Below are 25,997 nucleotides of genomic sequence, written 5' to 3'. Positions count from 1 at the left end.
TTATCATCAATGGCTGCTCCAGTGATCCGCCAGGACTGAAGGCGCTGTGTGGGCGCCTCACAGCAGGCCTCCTTGTTGGTTACCATCACATGGATGGCACCTTGGTTGGATTGGTTAGATGAAGAAAGGGAATGCTGCAGTCGGAGAGTGTCATGTGTATCTTCCACCTCTCCAAGGCGAAAGCACAGCGCTCTCTGCACCGGTCCCATTACATCTCTATCAGTTTCCACCTCCTGCCAGTGCTGTTGTAAATTCCTTTTGAAGGGGCCTTTGTTCATCTGATTGCTGGTATTTCACAGCACAACAGATTGCCTATTTTGGAAACTGTTCTGTATTAATCACTTCTCTTTCGGCTATGCGCGCAGTACACAACCCCGTACCGTACTATAATACGTGTGAATTTACAAGCGTGCAATTCCTCAGAACGCGTTCATTCTGGACTCAGTTTCACCACTGGTTCTTTAATAAACTTTCTCCAGGAACAAAATTAGCCAGATCGTGTTTAACTTGCAGCACTTGTCACACTTTGTTTTAATTAATTTCCTTCTTTCTCTCTTTCTCTCACTTTTTCTTTCTTTCTTTTTCTTCCTTCCTACTTCTTTGTCTTTATTTCCTATATCCAACCTCCTTTCACTTTCTTTCTTACTTTTTCTTGTCTTTCTTTTTCTTCATTCCTACTTCTTTCTCTCTTTTTCCTCTATCCAACCTCCTCTTTCTTTCTTTCTTCCTTCCTTCCCTTATTTTCTTTCTTTCTTTCTTTCTTTCCTTCCATCTCTATTCCTTCCTACTTCCTTCTTGCTTTCTTTCTTGTATCCAACCTCTTTCTTTCTTTCTTTTTCTTTCTTTTTCTTTTTTATATTCTTTCCTTTTCATGCAGAAGAATTGGCTTTTTTCCGCCAGTGTTATACTTTTTGATTTTACTAAAATTATGTGTATGGCATAATTATCTGTGGGGTTTTCAGCCGCACTTCATCCGTTTGTCTGTGATTGTGTCATTCAGATTTTTCTCCCGCACACTCGAGCGCACATCGAGGAGTGGTGCGTCATCCCACTGCAGCCATTGGCTGGCTTCACTATCCGTTGCGTCACGCCGCCCTTTCACAACGAACATATCCATGCACATAGTAGTCCCTTCAGTGCCAGGGAGTACTATGGTAGTGTGTGCTTTTTTAAGACCAAAAAACACTTTTGCCTTTAGTTCGTGTTTTTTTAGATTGATGAACACCTGCAGTTTCCTGAACAATAATGTTTTACAAAAACCATGATCATGCAAAACAAGAATCGCTGAAAGCGGGCCAACAACCCCAGACCTATTGGCCTTGCCAGTGGTTGTTTAATTTAAGGAGGTTTGCCCTTCAATTGCAGAACATCTCTCTAGTACAGGCTGCACATTTCCACTTCTCTGCACCCCAAGAATATATATTTTTTGTTAACTTCAAGATTCAGGACTTTGGGCCTTATGTTAGGACAATGCATTCTGTGAACGTGGACACAACTTGTGTACCGACTTTTACTGAATGTGTTGAATTTTTGTGAACCAACATATGTTAAAACATGGTTCACAAACTTCTGATTTGCAGGGGATTTGAATTTGACCTACCTCACTAATATGCATGAGTTAGGTTGCAAATTTAACACACTACGAATTGCTGTCATCACCATGGCTGTGATTGCCTTTAAATAAAGCATATTTTAAAGATGCTTGTTTTCCTCAGAGGAAAATAAGTTGTGTTTAAAAAAAAAAAAAAGATTTAAGATATTTTGTTACAAGTAAGCAGAGGTCCCAGGGACCACTGCCTACTCTGAAAAAATGTTTTTACAACATTGACAAAGGGGAATGGGTCCCTACAAGACCCCTTCTGATTTGTGGTGGGTTACTACCTCCTTTGAGGTGCCTGACTGCAGTTGCGTTAGCTTACCATTGAGACATACCACCATGAATCACAAATGGGAGTCCGTGCCCTAAACACGCCCTTTTAATGTGTGATTCGGGATGAAGTCACAAACCTGTTTTGCAAATTGGTAACAAGTTATTGAATCATAATTAGGGTTTTGAATGTACCCAAAGGTTATTTAGCAGTAGCAAAAGCTTCTATTTTGCAAATCGGAGTTTTTGTGATTGCACAGTATCTTTGTCCCTTTGTTCAGAAGGTAGTGGGCAGTGCAGGGGTTACTTCTAAACAGGAGAATGTTGATCTGCTCCTCTGTAGGGTATAAAAGATCTGAAATGCAGTGTAACCGGTGTTCGTGGTGAGGCTGCCTTCACCTACATGCCTTTCTCTTCCAGGGATGTTTGCCTCCTGGTTTGAACATGCCATCGCCTGGAAGGAACATGTGGAGGATGAGAACGTGCTGGTCCTCATGTTCGAAGACATGAAGGCGGTAAGGAGTGTTTCTGTCTCACTGTGAAGTTTAGCATCCACTTGGAACACACACATCATTGTCGAAGGCGGAAGTGACACTGTGACCCGGCAGAAGTAGCTCAGAGCATCCCCGCCTATACTCTCCTGGCCCTGAGGAGGGATCCAGCAAAGACTGGGCTGTCAGAAGAGAGTCTCTGTGTGCTAAAAAGCTGCCCTTCTGCTGACAGGTTCAACTAAGAGGAGCTTAACATGGACCGAAGATGCCCTCTTCGCATCCGCAAGCCGCACCGTCCATACAAAGTACATGGACACTCCCCACTGCAAGATGGGGCAGGTGTAGAAGACCTGGGTGTCTCTGGCATCCTCTTTACATATACTAAGTTCATTAAAGTTACCTGTGTGTCCTTGGCATGCAATATGTTGAGGGTACCGCTGTCCTGTTTACATATGCCAAGTTCATATTAAAATATAGAGAGTACCTCTGAATTGTTGTTCCCATTACAGTGTCTCCCATAGTACATAAGTGTTTCCAAGCCTTAGAAGCACAGCTCAACTTTAGATTAACAGGTGAGTCACATGACACTACACGCGCCTGGGGACAGGTGTACTCTCAGTTCATAGACATGTCACTCACAATAATCCAAGATGGACTTTATTTGCCAGTTTTGACGCATTCCCAGGTTAACAGATTCTTGTAAATGTGGGATTGCGTTAAAATCCATGGTTAGTTACGTGGGAACACCTTCGCCAATGCCCATGCAATGCCTCCCTGATGCAGTGTAAGGCAATACAGTGGCCTATACTGCCTTGCCTGACACCATATCTACGAGGCCATGAAAAGTCACCTTAAGTTACCATGTTTTCCGGCAACCTATCTTACTGCAGCCTTGAGAGAAGCACAGAGTGAACAAGAATGTCTTGTTTAAGAACACAGTGCTGGCCTAGGCAAAGAACAGCTAGATAGAGAGAAATAAACAAGACCGCAAAATGTGGCTATTGTTAAAATAATAAACAAAGCTGAATAAAATATATCTAGGTTAAAGTGACACTGTGAAAGTGGCATAACGCATAACGCGAAGCTGGACGCCTTGACCATCTACTTACCATTTCACAGCACTATACCAAGCAGTGTCTGTTTATCTTCTTAATGTATCAGCCAACAGTGACAACTCAACACTGTAGGTGGTAACAACGTTAAAGGACATGAGACCTTGTGGTGTTGTATCTCCTGCCATGGACATGGATTTTAAACATTGGATAGATTATGTATTTATCCACTTCTCTGGATGTCAACAAGCCCATCTTTTGTCTGTCACTTTCATTAACACAATCACTATAAAATGTCATGTGACATCACTTCCTGTGACGCCCCAGGATGCATGATGTCACTTCCTCTGCCAGTGTGGTTTTAGCGGATGGAGGTCCCTTGCCCTGTAATGTTTCTATTGTAGTAAGAAGCATATATTCCTGTACACACACTCCTGCTTGTAACATAGGGGCTTTCCAGTCGAAGATGTCACAGCAGACCTCAACCCCCCCAAGTGACGTCATCACAGATATCGACACTCTAGAATGGTTGTTCCTAATAATTGTCAGTCATGCAGGGATGGGGAAAGAGGACCATTCTTTCTCCCCACTGGATGGCTCTCTAAACCTGTATTACACAAGGATTTGCTACAGATATCTTTGAAAACAGTAATGAAACATGTGAGCTTCTGTCATGATTGCACGCATGCTCACAGTTGATGGTTAGGTGTGTGCGAAATTTGCGTAATTTGCTTTTGCGTAGTTACGTGAAATTTCAGGAAAATGTTATCAAATTCCTCAGAATTATGCAAAATGAAAATCTGCATTTAGAGCTACATTTTGCGTGAAATGGGTCCACAGTTTTCCACTTTAGGGCACATTTCGTGGTAACAACAACACAAAGTACCGTCGCTGTGAACAACAGTTACTCGCCTTGTGGTTCTCGCGCTCTTACGCTGTAATTTTGCCGCAGTTGTTGGTGTAATTGCATGATGTGGCGTAAGGGCATAATTTGGGGGATTTTGCATAACAAATGCAACTGAAAAAAACGAAATTAAATGGCATACATTGGTGTAATTTAAATTTCACCCAGGCCAACTGATGAGCACACAATGGTTAATCTAGAATGTTACTATTGTCAACTGTCTATAAATACAAGCTTTAGCAATGGATGCAGAGACTAAGGAATGAATGACCGTTATCAAAGCGAGGACATCTCACTTTTATAATGCAAGTGCTTAGCTATTGGCTTTGTCAATGCTTGTTCGTAACACATTTTTTTAAGTTGAAGAAGAGCAGAGACATAATTGTAAGGTATTGCAAAACCTAACACTGAATTCATTTTTTTCAATCTTTGTACACAGAATGGTTTATTTTTCAAATCTTTATGCAGGAAACTCTGATTTAAAAAAAAAAAAAGCCTATTGCACATGATCCAAATAGGAAAATTACACACTGGAGTAATTTCAGGTAGTTAGAAGAACAGAACAGCTGTGTGAGAAATTGTCAGAATTTATAGGACAATGCTCTTCCTACACTTTCCAGATGACAAGGACCTGGTACCAATGCCGCAGACGTGTGGCGCTCTCCAACAGCCCGGGGAGAACATCTTCTGGGCCTCCAGGAGAAGATGCTTCATTTCACTCATTCTAAGTACATCTTCACCCTCAGATACAAGCTTAGTGAGTCCAGAGCCCGCCTCCAACGCCATACATGCTGGCATGGTGTACCAAGGCCTGGCTTTCATGCAACACAATCCAAGAAAGGATGTAAGAGTGAATCGATTCAATAAAGTCTTCTCTTTAGTGAGGCCTGGCAACAAGACATCCGTTGCTAGAGTTTTCTGATTGGCTGGGAAGGTGGGGAGCAGTACGCTGAGCATGGGGAAAGAGGATGTGAGAAGAGAAGCAGCGCATGCGGAAGCGAGCAAGAAAACACATCCACCCCCACGCGGTGCTAAACAAAAAAGAAAAAGTAGACCCCAGATGCAACCTGTGGAAGGACAAAAGTTCTTCAATCAACAGGGTGGTAAAGAAGCTATGCTCCAGGGGAGGCACCAGCACAAGAAAAGGAAGGCAAGCCAGCGAATAGGATGCAAGAACATGAGATTGACAAGAAAGCCGACACATGTTAAGCAATGGGAAAATCAAAAGCTCATTGTAGTAATGGAATTGTACACAATGGGCCTTTGACAATAGACACCAAAGATGAGTCTTTAGGTGAGAACTAATGACACTTCAAAGAGGCCTCGCGTCTTCTTTAGGGACCAGTGACGAGCAAGATTTAAGGCTGACTCTTTTCTCATTTCAGGATCTGGCTGCAGCGGTTAAGAAAATAGCAGATTTCTTTGGGATAAACCTGACTGAAGAGCAGATTCAATTCATCACTAAACGAGGCGACTTCAAAGCTATGAAAGAAAGATCCCCAGAGTCCCATGGAAACTTGGGCTCCCACATTTTTCGAAAAGGTATGTTTGCAAATATCTTTTTAGTCAAGTATGGTACTATTGTCGATGGGGCTCTAAAACCTCTCCAAAATGCTCACAATGCTTACATTCACAGCTACGCAGTGCATATCTCACTTTGCAACATGGTACTGGCAGCCTGCCTTTAGCTGGAAGACATGACCTCTCCTTTCAGAGGAGCCCAGAGACAGACACTCTCCATCTCCCCCAACCACTCAGGGAGCATGTATAGTTTAGAGGACCTTTTCAATAGTCTACAGTGTGCCCCCACCCCTACTTCCACCCACAAGATGATGTTTAACCACAGGGTATGTTCTGTAGTGGGGCACATCACCATGGTGGCATGAGGATGCAATGTGACTTCTTGCGTGGTCCCCACATGTCCTGTAAAGCCACACTGTGTTTACTTTTTTCCTGTCATTGCCAGTTGCTGCATGCTACCAAGTTGGATAGGTGTGTCTCCACTGTTTTCACATCATTACTCAGCTGTTCAAACACTCTATTGCCCTTAGTCTTAAGGTCTTATGCCACCCTGGGGACCCCTCACTCAGCACAGACACACTGCTTGCCAGCTTGTGTGTGCTAGTGGGGATAAAAAGACTAAGTCGACATGGCACTCCCCTCAGGGTGCCATGCCAACCTCACACTGCCTATAGGTACAGATAAGTCACCCCTCTAGCAGGCCTTACAGCCCTAAGGCAGGGTGCCCTATACCATAGGTGAGGGCATAAGCGCATGAGCACTATGCCCCTACAGTGTCTAAGCAAAACCTTAGACATTGTAAGTGCAGGGTAGCCATAAGAGTATATGTTCTGGGAGTCTGTCATGCACAAACTCCACAGCACCATAATGGCTACACTGAAAACTGTGAAGTTTGGTATCAAACTTCTCAGCACAATAAATGCACACTGATGCCAGTGTACATTTTATTGTAACATACACCCCAGAGGGCACCTTAGATTTGCCCCCTGAAACTGTGTAGCTGGCTAGTTTTAGCAGCCAGCCACACACCAGACATGTTGCTGGCCACATGGGGAGAGTGCCTTTGTCACTCTGTGGCTAGTAACAAAGCCTGTACTGGGTGGAGGTGCTTCTCACCTCCCCCTGCAGGAACTGTAACACCTGGCGGTGAGCCTCAAAGGCTCACCCCCTTTGTTACAGCGCCCCAGGGCACTCCAGCTAGTGGAGTTGCCTGCCCCCTCCGGCCACGGCCCCACTTTTGGTGGCAAGGCCGGAGGAGATAATGAGAAAAACAAGGAGGAGTCACTGGCCAGTCAGGACAGCCCCTAAGGTGTCCTGAGCTGAGGTGACTCTGACTTTTAGAAATCCTCCATCTTGCAGATGGAGGATTCCCCCAATAGGATTAGGGATGTGCCCCCCTCCCCTCAGGGAGGAGGCACAAAGAGGGTGTAGCCACCCTCAGGGCTAGTAGCCATTGGCTACTAACCCCCCAGACCTAAACACACCCCTAAATTGAGTATTTAGGGGCTCCCAGAACACAGAAAGATAGATTCCTGCAACCTAAGACGAAGAAGGACTGCTGAGCTGAAAACCTGCAGAGAAGACGGAGACACCAACTGCTTTGGCCCCAGCTCTACTGGCCTGTCTCCCCACTTCTAAAGACACTGCTCCAGCGACGCGTTCCACAGGGTCCAGCGACCTCTGAAGCCTCAGAGGACTACCCTGCATCTAGAAGGACCAAGAACTCCCTAGGACAGCGGCTCTGTTCCACAAAGTCTGCAACTTTGCAACAAAGAAGCAACTTTGAAACAACACACATTTCCCGCCGGAAGCGTGAGACTTTGCACTCTGCACCCAACGCCCCCGGCTCGACTTGTGGAGAACAAACACCACAGGGAGGACTCCCCGGTGACTACGAGACCGTGAGTAGCCAGAGTTGACCCCCCTGAGCCCCACAGCGACGCCTGCAGAGGGAATCCCGAGGCTCCCCCTGACCGCGACTGCCTGCTTCAAAGACCCGACACCTGGTAAAGACACTGCACCCGCAGCCCCCAAGACCTGAAGGATCCGACCTCCAGTGCAGGAGAGACCCCCAGGTGGCCCTCTCCCTTGCCCAGGTGGTGGCTACCCCGAGGAGCCCCCCCGCTTGGCTGCCTGCATCGCTGAAGAGACCCCTTGGTCTCCCATTGAAACCTATTGCGAACCCGACGCCTGTTTGCACACTGCACCCGGCCGCCCCCGTGCCGCTGAGGGTGTACTTTCTGTGCTGACTTGTGTCCCCCCCGGTGCCCTACAAAACCCCCCTGGTCTGCCCTCTGAAGACGCGGGTACTTACCTGCTGGCAGACCGGAACCGGGGCACCCCCTTCTCCATTGAAGCCTATGCGTTTTGGGCACCACTTTGACCTCTGCACCTGACCGGCCCTGAGCTGCTGGTGTGGGAACTTTGGGGTTGTCCTGGACCCCCAACGGTGGGCTACCTTGGACCCAACTTTGAACCCCGTAGGTGGTTTACTTACCTGCAAAACTAACAAACACTTACCTCCCCCAGGAACTGTTGAAAATTGCACTGTCTAGTTTTAAAATAGCTATATGCCATTTGTGTGAAAACTGTATATGCTATTTTGCTAATTAAAAGTTCCTAAAGTTCCTAAGTGACATACCTTTCATTTAAAGTATTGTTTGTAAATCTTGAACCTGTGGTTCTTAAAATAAACTAAGAAAATATATTTTTCTATACAAAAACCTATTGGCCTAGAATTGTCTCTGAGTGTGTGTTCCTCATTTATTGCCTGTGTGTGTACAACAAATGCTTAACACTACCCTCTGATAAGCCTACTGCTCGACCACACTACCACAAAATAGAGCATTAGAATTATCTCTTTTTGCCACTATCTTACCTCTAAGGGAAACCCTTGGACTCTGTGCATGCTATTTCTTACTTTGAAATAGTACATACAGAGCCAACGTCCTACATTGGTGGATCAGCGGTGGGGTACAAGACTTTGCATTTGCTGGACTACTCAGCCAATACCTGATCACACGACTAAATTCCAAAAATTGTCATTAGAAACTGATTTTTGAAATTTGAGCTATTTTTCAAAAATTTTAAAAGTCCTGCTAGGGCCTTGTGTTAGTCCCTGTTAGCATTTCTTTTAGAGTTTAAAAGTTTTGTAAAAGTTTGAATTAAGTTCTAGAGATAGTTTTAGATTCTTAAAAAGTATTCCAACTTTTAGAAACATAGGGGGTCATTCTGACCCCGGCCGGCGGCGGAAGCCACCGGCCTGGCGGGGACCGCCAGAATACCGCTGCGCGGTCAAAAGACCGCCGCGGGTATTCTGGGTTTCCCGCTGGGCTGGCGGGCGACCGCCAGAAGGCCGCCCGCCAGCCCAGCGGGAAACACCCTTCCATGAGGATGCCGGCTCCGAATGGAGCCGGCGGAGTGGAAGGGGTGCGACGGGTGCAGTTGCACCCGTCGCGATTTTCAGTGTCTCCATGGCAGACACTGAAAATCTTTGTGGGGCCCTGTTACGGGGGCCCCTGCAGTGCCCATGCCATTGGCATGGGCACTGCAGGGGCCCCCAGGGGCCCCACGACACCCCATACCGCCATTCTGTTCCCGGCGGCCAAAACCGCCAGGAACAGGATGGCAGTATGGGGGTCGGAATCCCCATGGCGGCGAGCAAGCTGCGCCGCCATGGAGGATTCCCCAGGGCAGCGGGAAACCGGCGGTACACCGACGGTTTTCCGTTTCTGACCGCGGCTGTACCGCTGCGGTCAGAATGCCCATGGGAGCACCGCCAGCCTGTTGGCGGTTCTCCCGCGGTCGTTGGCCCTGGCGGATTTTACCGCCAGGGTCAGAATGACCCCCATAATGTCTAATGCAGAAGAGAATGTGATGGAACTCGACGTCACCCCTTACCTGAATCTTAGGATGTCAGAGTTAAGGTCTCTCTGCAAAATAAAAAAGATTAGAACTGGTTCAAACCCTACCAAAATACAGCTCCAGGAGCTTTTGGCAGAGTTTGCCAAGAACAACCCCTCTGAGGATGACCTCCCAGAGGGGGAAGCTAGTGATGTGGAGGAAGTCCCACCTCCAGTCCTAGTTAGGGAGGCCAGGGCTCCTCAAAACCTGACTCCAAATGTGATAGTCAGAGATGCTGCTTCTCTCACAGGAGAGTCCAGCACCTCTGGAATCACTGAGGATAGCCTCAGTGAAGATGACCTACTGTTAGCCAGGATGGTCAAAAGATTGGCTTTAGAGAGACAGCTCCTAGCCATAGAAAGTGAAAGACAAGAGATGGGTTTTGGTCCCATCCATGTGGCAGCAACATAAATAGGGTCAGAGATTCGCCTGACATGTTGAAAATCCCAAAAGGGATTGTAACTAAATATGAAGATGGTGATGACATCACCAAATGGTTCACAGCTTTTGAGAGGGCTTGTGCAACCAGAAAAGTAAACAGATCTCACTGGGGTGCTCTCCTTTGTGAAATGTTCACTGGAAAATGTGTAGGGATAGACTCCTCACACTCTCTTGAAAAGATGCAGAATCCTATGACCTCATGAAGGCTACCCTGATTGAGGGCTTTGGATTCTCCACTGAGGAGTATAGAATTAGGTTCAGGGGGGCTCAAAAATCCTCAAGCCAGACCTGGGTTGATTTTGTTGACTACTTAGTGAAAACACTGGATGGTTGGATTCAAGGCAGTGGTGTAAATGATTATGATGGGCTGTACAATTTATTTGTGAAAGAACACCTGTTAAGTAATTGTTTCAATGATAAACTGCATCAGCATCTGGTAGACCTAGGACCAATTTCTCCCCAAGAATTGGGAAAGAAGGCGGACCATTGGGTCAAGACTAGGGTGACCAAGACTTCCACAGGGGTGACCAAAAGAAAGGGGTCACAAAGACTCCCCAGGGGAAGAGTGTTGAGACATCCGAAGGGAAAAACAGTAAAGAGTCTTCTATAGGGCCCCAAAAACCTGCCCAGGAGGGAGGGCCCAGAGCCTCTTCACAATCCAATTTTGGATACAAGGGTAAAAACTTTGATCCCAAAAAGGTCTGGTGTCGTAGCTGCAATCAGCCAGGACACCAAACTGGAGACAAGGCCTGTCCCAAGAAAGGTTCCACTTCTAACTCTACTCCAGCTAACACTGGAATGGCCAGTCTCCAAGTGGGATCAACAGTGTGCCCAGAGCAAATCAGGGTCCACACTGAAGCTACATTAGTCTCTGAGGGTGGGGTGGATTTAGCCACACTGGCTGCCTGGCCCCCTAATATGCAAAAATACAGGCAGTAGCTCTTAATTAATGGGACAAGTGTAGAAGGCCTGAGGGATACAGGTGCCAGTGTCACCATGGTGACAGAGAAACTGGTTTCCCCTGGTCAATACCTGGCTGGACAAACTTATCCAGTCACCAACGCTGACAATCAGACTAAAGTGCATCCCATGGCTATGGTAACTTTAGAGTGGGGAGGGGTCAATAGCCTGAAACAGGTGGTGGTCTCCTCAAATATCCCTGTAGACTGTTTGCTTGGAAATGACCTGGAGTCCTCAGCAGGGGCTGAGGTAGAACTCAAAACCCATGCAGCCATGCTGGGTATCCCTGAACTGGTGTGGGTCAAGACAAGGGCACAGTGCAAGGCTCAGGGTGAAAAAGTGGTGTTGAAGCCTGGAAAAAGGGCCCAGCCCTCCAAGAGAAAAGGAAAGAAAACTGGGGAACCAGTTTCAACACAACAAGAAAAAGAGAACCTCTCTTCTCAGGAAGAAGTTCTGCCCTCTGAGGGAACTGAGCCCCTGGAGTTAGAACCTGATCAGGTTGAGCTCCTAGGCCCGGGGGACCCTCAGGGGAACACTTGTGTAAGGGGCGAGAAACCTGTCCCTCTCTTGAAGGCCGTAGGCAGCAAGCTGCTGAAGAGTCCAATGGCAAAATAAGAGGAACACATAGAGTCTATTGGGAAGATGGACTCCTTTACACTGAGGCAAGAGATCCCAAACCTGGTGCCACCAGGAGAGTGGTAGTGCCTCAGGAGTTTAGGGAGTTCATTCTGACCTTAGCTCATGATATTCCTCTTGCTGGGCATTTGGGACAGACCAAGACGTGGGAGAGATTAGTCAACCACTTCTATTGGCCCAACATGTCCCAGAAGGTCAAGGAGTTTTGTGTCTCCTGTACCACCTGTCAAGCCAGTGGTAAGACAGGTGGGCACCCAAAGGCCCCCCTCATTCCACTTCTAGTGGGGGGGGTCCCCTTTGAAAGAGTGGGTGTGGACATAGTGGGTCCACTTGAACCTCCCACAGCCTCAGGGAACCAATACATACTAGTAGTAGTGGATCATGCTACTAGATACCCTGAAGCAATTCCCCTTAGGTCGACTACTGCCCCTGCAGTAGCCAAAGCACTCATTGGTATTTTTACCAGAGTGGGATTTCCTAAGGAGGTGGTGTCTGACAGAGGTACCAACTTTATGTCAGCATACCTGAAACATATGAGGAATGAGTGTGGGGTGAATTACAAATTCACCACACTATACCATCCACAAACCAATGGTCTTGTTGAAAGGTTTAACAAGACATTGAAAGGCATGATCATGGGGCTCCCTGAAAAACTCAAAAGGAGATGGGATGTCCTCTTGCCATGTCTGCTTTTCGCCTACAGAGAGGTGCCTCAGTAGGGAGTAGGGTTTTCCCCCTTTGAACTTTTGTTTGGCCATCCTGTAAGGGGACCACTAGCTCTTGTAAAAGAAGGCTGGGAGAGACCTCTTCATGAGCCTAAACAAGATATAGTGGACTATGTACTAGGCCTACGTTCAAGGATGGCAGAGTACATGGAAAAGGCAAGTAAAAACCTTGAGGCCAGCCAACAACTCCAGAAGTTTTGGTATGACCAAAAGGCTGCTATGGTTGAGTTTCAGCCAGGGCAGAAAGTCTGGGTTCTGGAGCCTGTGGCTCCGAGTGCACTTCAGGACAGATGGAGTGGCCCTTACCCAGTGCTAGAGAAGAAGAGTCAGGTCACCTACCTGGTAGACCTAGGCACTAGCAGGACCCCCAAAAGGGTGATCCATGTGAACCACCTCAAACTCTTCCATGATAGGGCAGATGTGAATCTGTTGATGGTAACAGATGAGGACCAGGAAGCTGAGAGTGAACCTCTCCCTGATCTCCTCTCCACAGACCCTAAAGATGGTTCAGTAGATGGAGTGATCTATTCAGACACCCTCTCTGGCCAACAACAATCTGACTGTAGCAAGGTCCTGCAACAGTTTGCTGAGCTCTTTTCCCTAACCCCTGGTCAGACACACCTGTGTACCCATGATGTGGACACAGGAGACAGCATGCCTGTCAAAAACAACATTTTCAGAAAGTCTGACCAAGTTAAGGAAAGCATCAAAGTGGAAGTCCACAAGATGCTGGAATTGGGAGTCATTGAGCACTCTGACAGCCCCTGGGCTAGCCCAGTGGTCTTAGTCCCCAAACCTCACACCAAAGATGGAAAGAGAGAGATGAGGTTTTGTGTGGACTACAGAGGACTTAATTCTGTCACCAAGACAGATGCCCATCCCATTCCAAGGACAGATGAATTGATTGACAAACTAGGTGCTGCCAAATACTTAAGTACCTTTGACTTGACTGCAGGGTACTGGCAAATCAAAATGGCACCAGGAGCAAAAGAAAAGACAGCATTCTCCACACCTGATGGGCATTATCAGTTTACTGTTATGCCCTTTGGTTTAAAGAATGCCCCTGCCACCTTCCAAAGGTTGGTGAATCAAGTCCTTGCTGGCTTGGAGTCCTTTTTGTGCAGCTTATCTTGATGATATTGCTGTCTTTAGCTCCAACTGGCAGGATCACCTGGTCCACCTGAAGAAGGTTTTGAAGGCTCTGCAAGCAGCAGGCCGCTCTATCAAGGCATCCAAATGCCAGATAGGGAAGGGAACTGTGGTTTACTTGGGACGCCTTGTAGGTGGAGGCCACGTTCAGCTACTCCAGCCTAAGATCCAGACTATTCTGGACTGGGCAGCTCCAAAAACCCAGACTCAAGTCAGGGCATTCCTTGGCTTGACTGGGTACTACAGGAGGTTTGTGAAGGGATATGGATCTATAGTGACAGCCCTCACAGAACTTACCTCCAAGAAAATGCCCAAGAAAGTAAACTGGACTGTAGAATGCCAACAGGCCTTTGACACCCTGAAACAAGCAATGTGCACAGCACCAGTTCTCAAAGCTCCAGATTACTCCAAGCAGTTTTGTCCCAAACAAATGATGATGGCCTTGACCAGCCTGTTGCTTTCATTAGCAGGATGTTACTCCCCAGGGAGCAGCGTTGGAGTGCCACTGAGAGGGTGGCCTTTGCTGTGGTTTGGTCCCTGAAGAAGCTGAGACCATACCTCTTTGGTACTCACTTTGTAGTTCAAACTGACCACATACCTCTCAGATGGCTAATGCAAATGAAAGGTGAAAATCCAAAACTGTTGAGGTGGTCCATCTCCCTACAGGGAATGGACTTTATAGTGGAACACAGACCTGGGACTGCCCATGCCAATGCAGATGGCCTTTCCAGGTTCTTCCACTTAAAAAATGAAGACTCTCTTGGGAAAAGTTAGTCACATCCTCTTTCGTTTGGGGGGGGGGGTTTGTGTAAGGAAATGCCTCCTTGGCATGGTTACCCCCTGAATTTTTGCCTTTGCTGATGCCAAGTTATGATTTGAAAGTGTGCTGAGGCCTGCTAACCAGGCCCCAGCACCAATGTTCTTTCCCTAACCTGTACTTTTGTTTCCACAATTGGCACACCCTGGCATCCAGGTAAGTCCCTTGTAACTGGTATCCCTGGTACCAAGGGCCCTGATGCCAGGGAAGGTCTCAAAGGGCTGCAGCATGTCTTATGCCACCCTGGGGACCCCTCACTCAGCACAGACACACTGCTTGCCAGCTTGTGTGTGCTAGAGGGGATAAAAAGACTAAGTCGACATGGCACTCCCCTCAGGGTGCCATGCCAACCTCACACTGCCTATAGGTACAGATAAGTCGCCCATCTAGCAGACCTTACAGCCCTAAGGCAGGGTGCCCTATACCATAGGTGAGGGCATAAGTGCATGAGCACTATGCCCCTACAGTGTCTAAGCAAAACCTTAGACATTGTAAGTACAGGGTAGCCATAAGAGTATATGGTCTGGGAGTCTGTCATGCACGAACTCCACAGCACTATAATGGCTACACTGAAAACTGTGAAGTTTGGTATCAAACTTTTCAGCACAATAAATGCACACTGATGCCAGTGTACATTTTATTGTAACATACACCCCAGAGGGCACCTTAGAGGTGCCCCCTGAAACTTTAACCGACTACCTGTGTAGGCTGACTAGTTTTAACAGCCTGCCACACACCAGACATGTTGCTGGCCACATGGGGAGAGTGCCTTTGTCACTCTGTGGCTAGTAACAAAGCCTGTACTGGGTGGAGGTGCTTCTCACCTCCCCCTGCAGGAACTGTAACACCTGGCGGTGAGCCTCAAAGGCTCACCCCCTTTGTTACAGCACCCCAGGGCACTCCAGCTAGTGGAGTTACCCGCCCCCTCCGGCCACGGCCCCACTTTTGGCGGCAAGGCCAGAGGAGATAATGAGAAAAACAAGGAGGAGTCACTGGCCAGTCAGGACAGCCCCTAAGGTGTCCTGAGCTGAGGTGACTCTGACTTTTAGAAATCCTCCATCTTGCAGATGGAGGATTCCCCCAATAGGATTAGGGATGTGCCCCCCTCCCCTCAGGGAGGAGGCACAAAGAGGGTGTAGCCACCCTCAGGGCTAGTAGCCATTGGCTACTAACCCCCCAGACCTAAACACACCCCTAAATTGAGTATTTAGGGGCTCCCAGAACACAGCAAGATAGATTCCTGCAAACTAAGACGAAGAAGGACTGCTGAGCTGAAAAACCTGCAGAGAAGACGGAGACACCAACTGCTTTGGCCCCAGCTCTACCGGCCTGTCTCCCCACTTCTAAAGACACTGTTCCAGCGACGCGTTCCACAGGGTCCAGCAACCTCTGAAGCCTCAGAGGACTACCCTGCATCTAGAAGGACCAAGAACTCCCGAGGACAGCAGCTCTGTTCCACAAAGACTGCAACTTTGCAACAAAGAAGCAACTTTGAAACAACACACGTTTCCCGCCGGAAGCGTGAGACTTTGCACTCTGCACCCGACGCCCCCGGCTCGACTTGTGGAGAACAAACACCACAGGGAGGACTCCCCGGCGACTACAAGATCGTGAGTAGCCAGAGTTGACCCCCCTGAACCCCCAGAGCGACGCCTGCAGAGGGAATCCCGAGGCTCCCCCTGACCGCGACTGCCTGCTTCAAAGACCCAACGCCTGGTAAAGACACTGCACCCGCAGCCCCCAGGACCTGAAGGATCCGACCTCCAGTGCAGGAGCGACCCCCAGGTGGCCATCTCCCTTGCCCAGGTGGTGGCTACCTCGAGGAGCCCCCCCCCTTGCCTGCCTGCATCGCTGAAGAGACCCCTTGGTCTTCCATTGAAACCTATTGCGAACCCGACGCCTGTTTGCACACTGCACCCGGCCGCCCCCGTGCAGCTGAGGGTGTACTTGCTGTGCTGACTTGTGTCCCCCCCGGTGTCCTACAAAACCCCCCTGGTCTGCCCTCCGAAGACGCGGGTACTTACCTGCTGGCAGACCGGAACCGGGGCACCCCCTTCTCCATTGAAGCCTATGCGTTTTGGGCACCACTTTGACCTCTGCACCTGACCGGCCCTGAGCTGCTGGTGTGGTAACTTTGGGGTTGCCCTGAACCCCCAACGGTGGGCTACCTTGGACCCAACTTTGAACCCCGTAGGTGGTTTACTTACCTGCAAAACTAACAAACCCTTACCTCCCCCAGGAACTGTTGAAAATTGCACTGTCTAGTTTTAAAATAGCTATATGCCATTTGTGTGAAAACTGTATATGCTATTTTGCTAATTCAAAGTTCCTAAAGTTCCTAAGTGAAATACCTTTCATTTAAAGTATTGTTTGTAAATCTTGAACCTGTGGTTCTTAATATAAACTAAGAAAATATATTTTTCTATACAAAAACCTATTGGCCTAGAATTGTCTCTGAGTGTGTGTTCCTCATTTATTGCCTGTGTGTGTACAACAAATGCTTAACACTACCCTCTGATAAGCCTACTGCTCGACCACACTACCACAAAATAGAGCATTAGAATTATTTCTTTTTGCCACTATCGTACCTCTAAGGGGAACCCTTGGACTCTGTGCATGTTATTTCTTACTTTGAAATAGTACATACAGAGCCAACTTCCTACACCTTTCCTTTGCAAGCCTGGCATTGAAGCTTTCAGGAGAGGCAATTGGAGGGTGAGGAGAGAGGATAGTAAGAAAAAGGGGGTAGAAGAAGCAAGGATGAGGAAAAGAGATGGGAAGATGAGCAGAGGATTACTAAGGATATAAAAGTAGGGAGGAAACGCACAGGAGAGAAAAAAGATGGAGAGCTGAAAGGAAAATGGCAGAAGTAAAAACAAATAGGGAATGCAAGAGAAACAGTAAGGAGGAGAGAACAGTAGAAAATAGAAGCAAGAAAAAGGACGAGGAACTCACAGAGAAGATATATTGAGAGGAAGGCTGATGGCAAAGGAGGAGCAAGAAGGGGAAAGATAAAGAAAGATGGAGACAGAGACTACTTTGACAACAGATGAAGAGTATTTGTAGGGGAAGACTGAAGAAGAGAGGGAGACAGTGAGACAATGGAAATGTGCCAAGTAGAGTGGGCGGGGAGCAAGGGAGAGGAACAAAGATGGCAGAGATAACGCAGATTAAGGAAGAGACAGAAAAGGAGGATGAGAAGGGAGGAAAGATTAAAGGAAAAGGGAGAGAGGGGAGAGAGGCAGCAAAGGACAGAAGATAACAAGAAATGTAAGGCTAGACCTATAAGGAGGAAAGGGGTAAAGAGAAACAAGATGTCCAGTATTCCTTCTCAGAGAGCAGGTCAGTCCTAAGGCATCTGGTCAGCCCTTTAGCGGCAGGGCAGTTCATCTTATGTAGAGTCCACAGGCCCAGGAGTGTACTGAAGAGGTGGTCTCAGGGTCCAATATTCATACCTGGTGCCAGATGTGAAGTAGGAGAAACTTCTAGATACATCTGCTTCTGTAATGTAATTCCTTCCCCTGCCCAGGCCCCCTGACGTCTGGGATGAGAAAAGCCTAGTGTCACGTTCTTGTGAGTACAGGAGTTAGCCCTTATTGAAGTGCAAGTGTGGTGGCTGACAGCTCCCCTCCCACCCATCCTGCCCACACCTAGTCTCCCTTTGTGATACACAAAGGCCAACTGCCAACTACACACAGTCATGTGAACCAGAATACATACTGCAGGCATCAAATGGTTAGGATGAGAAAATTCCAACCATCTAAAAGTGGCCTTTTCATAACTGTGACTTAAATTCCAATGTTACCCTAAAAGAGGATTTGAAATTACAATTCTTTAGAAACCAAACATTACATTCCTATCTGTTCCCTATCAAACGTTATCACTTATTAAATATATATGTTATCCTATGGGACAGGTAGGCCTTAAAGTAATGAAAAACTAATTTAGGAGTTTTTCACTACCAGGGCATGCAAAACGTAAAAGTACACGTCCAACTTTTAGATCAAGTCAAATCAAAATCATAAACATTTATAAAGCGCGCTACTCACCCGTGCGGGTCTCAAGGCGCTCGGGGGAAGGGGTTACTGCTGCTCGAAGAGCCATGTCTTGAGTCGTCTCCGGAATGCAGAGTGGTCCTGGGTGGTCCTGAGGATGGTGGGGAGGGAGTTCCATGTCTTGGCCGCCAGGTAGGAGAAGGACCTTCCACCCGCCGTGGTGCGGCGGATGCGAGGGACGGCGGCGAGAGCGAGGTTGGCGGAGCAAAGATGACGGGTGGGTGTGTAGAAACTGAGGCAGCGGTTGAGGTATTCGGGTCCCTTGTTGTGGAGGGCTTTGTGTGCGTGAGTGAGGAGCCGGAAGGTGATCCTTTTGCTGACGGGAAGCCAGTGTAGGTGTCTCAGGTGGGCGGAGATTGGGCTGTTGCGGGGTATGTCGAGGATGAGGCGGGCGGAGGCGTTTTGAATTCGCTGCAGACGTTTCTGGAGTTTAGCGGTGGTTCCTGCGTATAAGGTGTTACCGTAGTCCAGGCGGCTCGTGACGAGAGCGTGGGTCACGGTCTTTCTGGTGGCGGCGGGGATCCAACGGAAGATCTTTCGAAGCATGCGGAGGGTGAGGAAGCAGGAGGATGATACGGCGTTGACTTGTTTGGTCATGGTGAGAAGAGGGTCCAGGATGAATCCGAGGTTGTGTGCGTGGTCTGAGGGGGTTGGTGCGGTGCCAAGGGCCGTGGGCCACCAGGAGTCGTCCCAGGCGGTCTGAGTGTTTCCGAGGATGAGGACTTCCGTTTTGTCTGAGTTTAGTTTCAGACGGCTGAGTTTCATCCAATCTGCGACGTCTTTCATTCCATCTTGCAGGTTGGTCTTGGCGCTGGTGGGGTCCTTGGTGAGGGAAAGTATCAGCTGAGTGTCGTCGGCGTAGGAGGTGATGATGATGCTGTGTTTGCGTACGATGTCGGCGAGGGGGCTCATGTAGACATTGAAGAGAGTCGGGCTGAGCGAGGAGCCTTGAGGGACGCCGCAGATGATCTCGGTGGGGTCTGAGCGGAAAGGTGGGAGGTATACTCTTTGGGAGCGGTTGGAGAGGAAGGAGGTGATCCAGTCCAGGGCCTGTCCTTGGATCCCGATGGAGCGGAGGCGGGTTATTAGGGTGCGGTGGCAGACGGTGTCGAAGGCAGCCGAGAGGTCGAGGAGGATGAGGGCGACTGTTTCTCCGTTGTCCATCAGGGTTCTGATGTCGTCTGTGACTGAGATGAGGGCGGTTTCTGTGCTGTGATTGGCTCGGAATCCGGACTGAGAGGGGTCGAGTAGGTTGTTGTCTTCAAGGAAGTTGGTAAGTTGCTTGTTGACTGTCTTCTCTATGACTTTGGCCGGGAAGGGGAGGAGCGAGATGGGGCGGAAGTTCTTCAGGTCGCTTGGGTCCGCCGTAGGTTTCTTCAGTAGGGCGTTGACTTCAGCGTGTTTCCAGCTCTCGGGGAAGGTAGCAGAAGAGAACGAGCTGTTGATGATGGTCTGGAGGTGCGGGGCGATGATATCGTCGGCTTTGTTGAAGATGAAGTGTGGGCAGGGGTCCGAGGGGGCACCGGAGTGGATGGAGTTCATGGTGGCTTTGGTCTCTTCCGTGTTGATGTGAGTCCAGGCGTTGAGGGTGATGGTTGGGGTTGTAGGTTCTGTGGTGGTTGGCTGGGTCTGGTGTCCGAAGCTGTCGTGTAGGTCGGTGATCTTACGATGGAAGAAGGTGGCGAGGGAGTTGCAGAGGTCTTGTGAGGGCGTGATGGCGTTTGTGTTGGCGTTAGGGTTGGAGAGCTCTTTGACGATGTTGAAGAGTTCTTTGCTGTTGTGAGTGTTCTTGTCCAGTCTGTCTGTGAAGGAATTTCTTTTGGCGGCGCGGATCAGTTGGTGGTGTTCGCGCGTAGCGTTCTTGAGGGCAGTCATGTTATCTGCGGTGTGGTCCTTGCGCCAGGCTTTCTCGAGGGTGCAGCAGTTTCTTTTTTATTCCTTAAAGGTGTCAGTGAACCAGAGAGGTTTTTTGGTGTTGGTCTGTCTTAGGAGGCGTCTGAGGGGGGCGAGGTTGTCTGCGCAGTTGGTGATCCAATTCGTGAGGCTGAGGGCTGCGTCGTTGGGGTCGGAGGAGAAGGTGGGTTGGTTGTCGCTGAGAGTGGAGAGAAGCTGTTCCTCGGGGATTTTGTTCCACTGTCGGCGTGGGATGGGTTGTGTGCGGATGTGGAGAGTCTTGCGTTGGAAGGTGAAGTGGACACATCTATGGGCGGTCCAGTGTATAGCGGAGGAGTGGCTGAAGGATACGTGGTTGCTAGCGGAGAAGATGGGGTCGAGCGTGTGTCCGGCGATGTGGGTGGGGGTGTTCACCAGTTGCTTGAGACCGAGGTTGGCGAGGTTGTCCAGCAGGGCGGTGGTGTTGGGGTCGTTGTTCTGTTCCAGGTGGAAGTTGAGGTCACCGAGGAGGATGTAGTCCGGCGAGGCAAGGGCGTGCGGGGAGATGAAGTCAGTGATAGAGTCGCTGAAGAGGGTGCGTGGTCCAGGGGGTCGGTAGATGAGAGTTCCTCTGAGGGTGGTCCTTGGGTAGGTGTGGATCTGGAAGTGCAGGTGTTCGGCGGCAAGGGGGGTGTCTACGGTGGAGGTGGTGACGTTGAAGGAGTCCTTGAAGACAATGGCGATACCTCCACCTACTTGGTTGGTGCGGTCTCTCCTGGAAATTCTGTAGCCGTCGGGGATGGCTATGGCGATGTCGGGGGCCGAGGAGGCATTCATCCAGGTCTCAGTGATGAAGGCGACTTCCGGTGCGGTGGAGTCCAGGAGGTCCCATAGTTCAGTGGCGTGCTTGTGGACGGAGCGTGCGTTGATCAGGATGCATTTGAGGTGGTTGTTTGCGCGTGGGCTGGCGGGCGTGGTAGTTTCGCGGTGGAAGGTGAGTTTGCAGGTGCGGGTCCGTGGGTACGTTTCGGGTTGGCTTGGAAGCAGGTGCTGGAGCGCCCTGGGTTGAGGGCGTGGAGGGTGGTGGGGTCGTAGCGGTGCTGCGGGGTTTGGGAGTGCTGTGGGCCAGGGGTCGTGGCGCTGGGCGTGGTCCAGGCGCGGATGGGCGCAGACGGGCGGCCGCCATAAGAGGGAGGAGGGGGGAGGAGGGGTCAGCTGGGGGCAGGAGGGGGGCGACGAATTGGGAGCAGGGGGCGCAGGGGTGAGCAGGAGGTGGCGGCGGGAAAGCGGAGGGTGGGGGGGGTCAGGTAGAGGGAAGGGGGGAAAAGATAGGGGAGAGGGGGTTAAAGGTGGTGGGGAGTAAGGAAGAAAGATAAGAAGATAGGGGAGGGGGGGTTACAGAGGTGGAGGGGAGTGAGGAAGGTCAGAGAGAAGAGTCAGGAGCAGAAAAACCGGAGTGAGAAGAGCCAAGAAGAAGGTAAAGAAGAAGAGGAGCAAGGAGTCAGGAGCAGAAGAACAGAAGAGAGAAGAGCCAAGAAGAAGGTAAAGAAGAAGAGGAGCAAGGAGTCAGGAGCAGAAGAGCAGAAGAGAGAAGAGCCAAGAAGAAAGGTAAAGAAGGAGAGGAGCGAAGAGTCAAGGAAGAGGAGTCAGGCAGAAGAGGAGAGGCCTGAGAAGCAGAGGATACGAAGAACACAGATGAAGAACACAGATGAAGAAAGAAGAAAGCACACGCAGGTCGCGGTGCAGAAGAGAAGGAAGAAACACAGATGAAATACACAGAAGAAGAGCACAGAAGAAGAACACAGATGAAGAGTACAGATGAAGAACACAGAAGAAGGACAAAGAAGAAGAAAGAACCCGCAGGACGGGGTGCAGGGAAGAAGGAAGAGCACAGAAGAAGAACACAGATGAAGACAGAAGAAAGAACACGCAGGACGGGGTGCAGGGAAGAAAGAAGAGCACAGATGAAGAATACAGATGGAGAGCACAGAGGAAGATCAAAGGTGAAGAGAGAAGCAGGAGAAGAGGTGAGTGGCGCGGGGCAGGGCGAGGGGCTGGGCGGGGGGGGTACTTACTGTGGTTTCGCAGGACTTGCTTGGAGGTTTCAGGAGCCTGGGCTGGTGGAGCTGCAGCGGCAGGGGGAGCGACCTACCCTTTAAAATACACTCCACCCTGCTCTATGGACTGTTAAGGGCATATCCTTGGAGTGACTTATGTGTATTGAAAAGGAAAGGTTCAGGCCTGGCAAAAGATTTTTTGCAATGTCAAAATGGCAGTTTAAAACTGCACACACAGGCTGCAATGGCAGGCCTAAGACATGTCTTAAGAGACTACTTGAGCGGGAGGCACAATCAGTGCTGTAGGCCCACCAGTAGCATTTAATTTACAGGCCCTGGCTACAGGTGGTACTACTTTACAAGGGACTTATGCCAATTGAGGTAAGCCAATCCTACCATGTTCCGAGGAGAGGGCACAATCACTTTAGCATTGGTTAGCAGTGGTAAAGCGCACAGGGTCCTAAGGCCAACAAAAACTATATCAGCGCAACAAGAGGAGTGAAGACAAAAAGCATGGGGAGAAAACCATGCCAAAGATGTCAGGTCTAACAAAGTTCATTTAGAATGCTCTAGCCAGGTACCACTTGGCATGCAGGACAGCATGGTCTGAAGCTCTTTACAGACAGAGTAAGACTATTGGCACCCAGGTGCCCCTCCTGCACTCCCCAGACAGTGCCCCTGCGGAGAGGCTGGGTGTGCAGTAGTGAAGGGCTCTCCTGCTGCTGAGGTTCCTGGCTGCCTTCCTACCATCCCAGCTCTGCACAGGTGGAAAAAGAGCTTTGCAAAGCCCATGAGCTTTGGCCACTGGGTTATCACTGAGTGCAGGGCTGCACAAGAGCAACAGGAACTCAATTTACCACTGCAAGTGAACACTTCCAATAGGAGTTCAGATTGGGCTCATCACGGCTACGCAGAAGAGGTTTTGATAATGAGCGCTGAGTGGGACATGGTACAGAGGTTGTTTATATTCTTTAAAGACCACACGGGGCTGTGAAAACAGTTGGATGGCAGTAAAATTGGTAGGCAGTATAACTGCCAGAAGAGCTATGCCCTTCTACCTAGTGGGTGGGTTTAGAAAGTATCTGAGAGGAAACACCTGTTCCTTGTAATCCATAAACTCATTACAGTTAAATCTGTTGCAATCTAATTCTAAATTGTAATCCATGAAAACTCCATGCTGTTAGCTTTAGACCTCTTGTTTGTGGGCTCTGCTGTGTGGGGAATCTCCCTAGTGGAGTCTCCCAGAGTTTAACCTTTTTTGAAAATAGAAGTAGAAGCTGCAACCTGTAGTGCCTGTCTTTTAATATAAGTTCAGCTGTGTGTGGACAGCTAGGGTAAAGAGCTTTGGACAGGTTCGGGGGGGGACAATTATGGAGAGCCTATATGTTGAATATTTGTATTAAAGTGATCATGGAGTGTACTTGTATTGCTTTAGTGCTTGTGGGAGGAATCCATTGTGGATCCTCTGTGAGTATGGTGCATAAGAAGGAAGACGGAGAGAGCTTGCCAGATCTTCATAAGGTCTTCTGACGTTAGCCAGCCTTCTGTAAAAGGCAGGAGGGATAAAGGAGCCCCTTTTGAAGTTTTAGGCCAATCTACACCCCTTTTTCCATTTTTCAACCAGAGGTGTTACCCTCAACAGACCGAGAAATAGCTGAGTAAAGAAGTTTGTTACTCTTTTGTGCCTTTGTTATGGATTTCTCTGGTAGTGAATTCATAGCCCAACCACGTGTTAATGCTGACAAAGACTGTGGCTTGGCTAGCCTGAGAGGCATACACAGAATGCCAGAGTCTGCTTGAAACCAGTTCCAGAGATGGACCACTGGAATACATATTGTAGTCAGTAAAGCTCAAATATGCCTAGTAAAATCCCAGGTCAGTCTGGCAGTGTTCACATGAACCAGTGACAGGACTCACCCAGTAGGGTGGGTGGAAATACTTGAGCACTAGCGCCAAGGTCTCTGATTACTAGCTACCATGAGAGAGAATCTGTAAAAGCCCCCTGTTAGGATTGTTATAGGCTGTTTGGAGAAGAGATGAGTTGCCTCCTGAAAAAAGTGGAGTCATCAGCACCACAGCCTGTTTACTAAGGAGCTGTGCAAGGGGCTTGGGTTCAAAACTTCCTGGAGAAGTGAAATCTGCCGTGGTGGATGAAGTTGATTCATTTTGACAAACCCTGCAACCTGTGTTCCACTCAGAAGAACACTCTTTAGCTGAGCAAGGAAGACACAAATCTGCAATTCTAGTGATCAGGAGGCTCTAGAACATAACCCTTGTGTCTGAAGCATGCCACCAGGTGTACCTAGCAATAAACCTCTCAAAATGTTCCCTGTGGAGATTAGTCACTCATGTGCAGCAGTTTAACTACCGCTGTGGGTGCAAGGGCTGGATCAAAAGATCCCTCCATGGAAGCCTTTGGGTCCACCAAGGGGACCACCAGCACCACAGTGCTACTTGTGATTCAGGTCCCCTGTTTTGAGGTTCGCTGAGGGAACGGCAAAGGTTTTGTTTTAGCAGGGGTATCCTTCCCCCTGTTAGAAAATAAAACAGCAATGAGACTTGGCTGCTGCGATTGAAGCAAAGTCTTGTGCAATTTTTCTTGTCAGTTCTGCTGATTGAAAAAACGTATTCAGGTTCTTCCACACCTCGTTTTCCAGGCGTGTTAAAACATAACTACTAATCAGGCAACATGAAATAACCACATGAAAACATGTAATTAGCACAACGAGGGTCCCCTGTTGTAACCAAGAAAAAAAGAGAATTTTAAGTAAGCAATTCACATGAAAAATTAATTAAGTACATCAATACTTAATACTACATCAAAATTAATTAAGTACATCAGTCCATGTTACAACAAATATATATTCTTCGGTCCAGGAAGCAAACATTCATTGATCGATGAGTCCAAAATGTATTCAGAATCTAATTTATATACAACAATCTGAAATCCACAGGATATTATCCTTCCAGTCTCTGATTCACATTCAAAAGTATACTTTTTTTTTTTTTTTTTTTTTTTTACTTTTACAGCTTTATTTCGGTAAAACAATACCATAAAAGCATACTGACAAAATTCTTACATTTCTAGAAGAAACAAAGACACTTTTTTAAAAGAAAAAAGACAAAGAAACACTAAAAACTGATCGAGACCAAAGCTCCCTCAGGGCCATACAATACAAATAGGCGAGTTATGGGTATAAATGTTATTAAAAAATCAACAATTAATCACTAAAACACTATAAAATATACAGTACACATCATCATGCAGATCGCCATATAAATATTATAAAATTTTATAAAATACCCCTAAAGTATAAGCCTTAATACAAAAACAGTTAAAATTGCTATCTTGCTAGTAGTATCATTAACTATAGACTAGCTCAAAAAGTAACCATTATGAAAGTAGGATATATGCTTTTGAATGACTATTTGCCCCCAGTAGGTTCAAGTTGCCTCTACAATCTTAGCAATATAGATACCATCATCACGTGAGGGGTTATTTGACTAATTTTTAGAAAGTGATTAACAATCCCTAGGGCCCAACGAT

At 48.3% G+C, this 25,997-nt stretch overlaps 1 protein-coding gene across 1 annotated transcript in view; it reads left to right on the top strand.

Moving 5' to 3' along the window:
- The window catches only part of LOC138303549 (sulfotransferase 6B1-like), a 116,639-nt gene that overhangs the window by 73,664 nt on the left and 16,978 nt on the right, over positions 1 to 25,997 (top strand). The window contains exons 5-6 of the mRNA XM_069242790.1: positions 2,288 to 2,382; positions 5,700 to 5,856. Of these exons, the coding sequence (XP_069098891.1) occupies positions 2,288 to 2,382; positions 5,700 to 5,856 (252 nt within the window). The remainder of the gene's footprint in view (positions 1 to 2,287; positions 2,383 to 5,699; positions 5,857 to 25,997) is intronic.

The sequence above is a fragment of the Pleurodeles waltl genome, chromosome 7 (genome assembly GCF_031143425.1).
Source record: "Pleurodeles waltl isolate 20211129_DDA chromosome 7, aPleWal1.hap1.20221129, whole genome shotgun sequence".
Classification (NCBI taxonomy): domain Eukaryota; kingdom Metazoa; phylum Chordata; class Amphibia; order Caudata; family Salamandridae; genus Pleurodeles; species Pleurodeles waltl.
The sequence above is the reverse complement of the archived record's forward strand: the minus strand, read 5'-3'. Positions and strand labels throughout refer to the sequence as shown.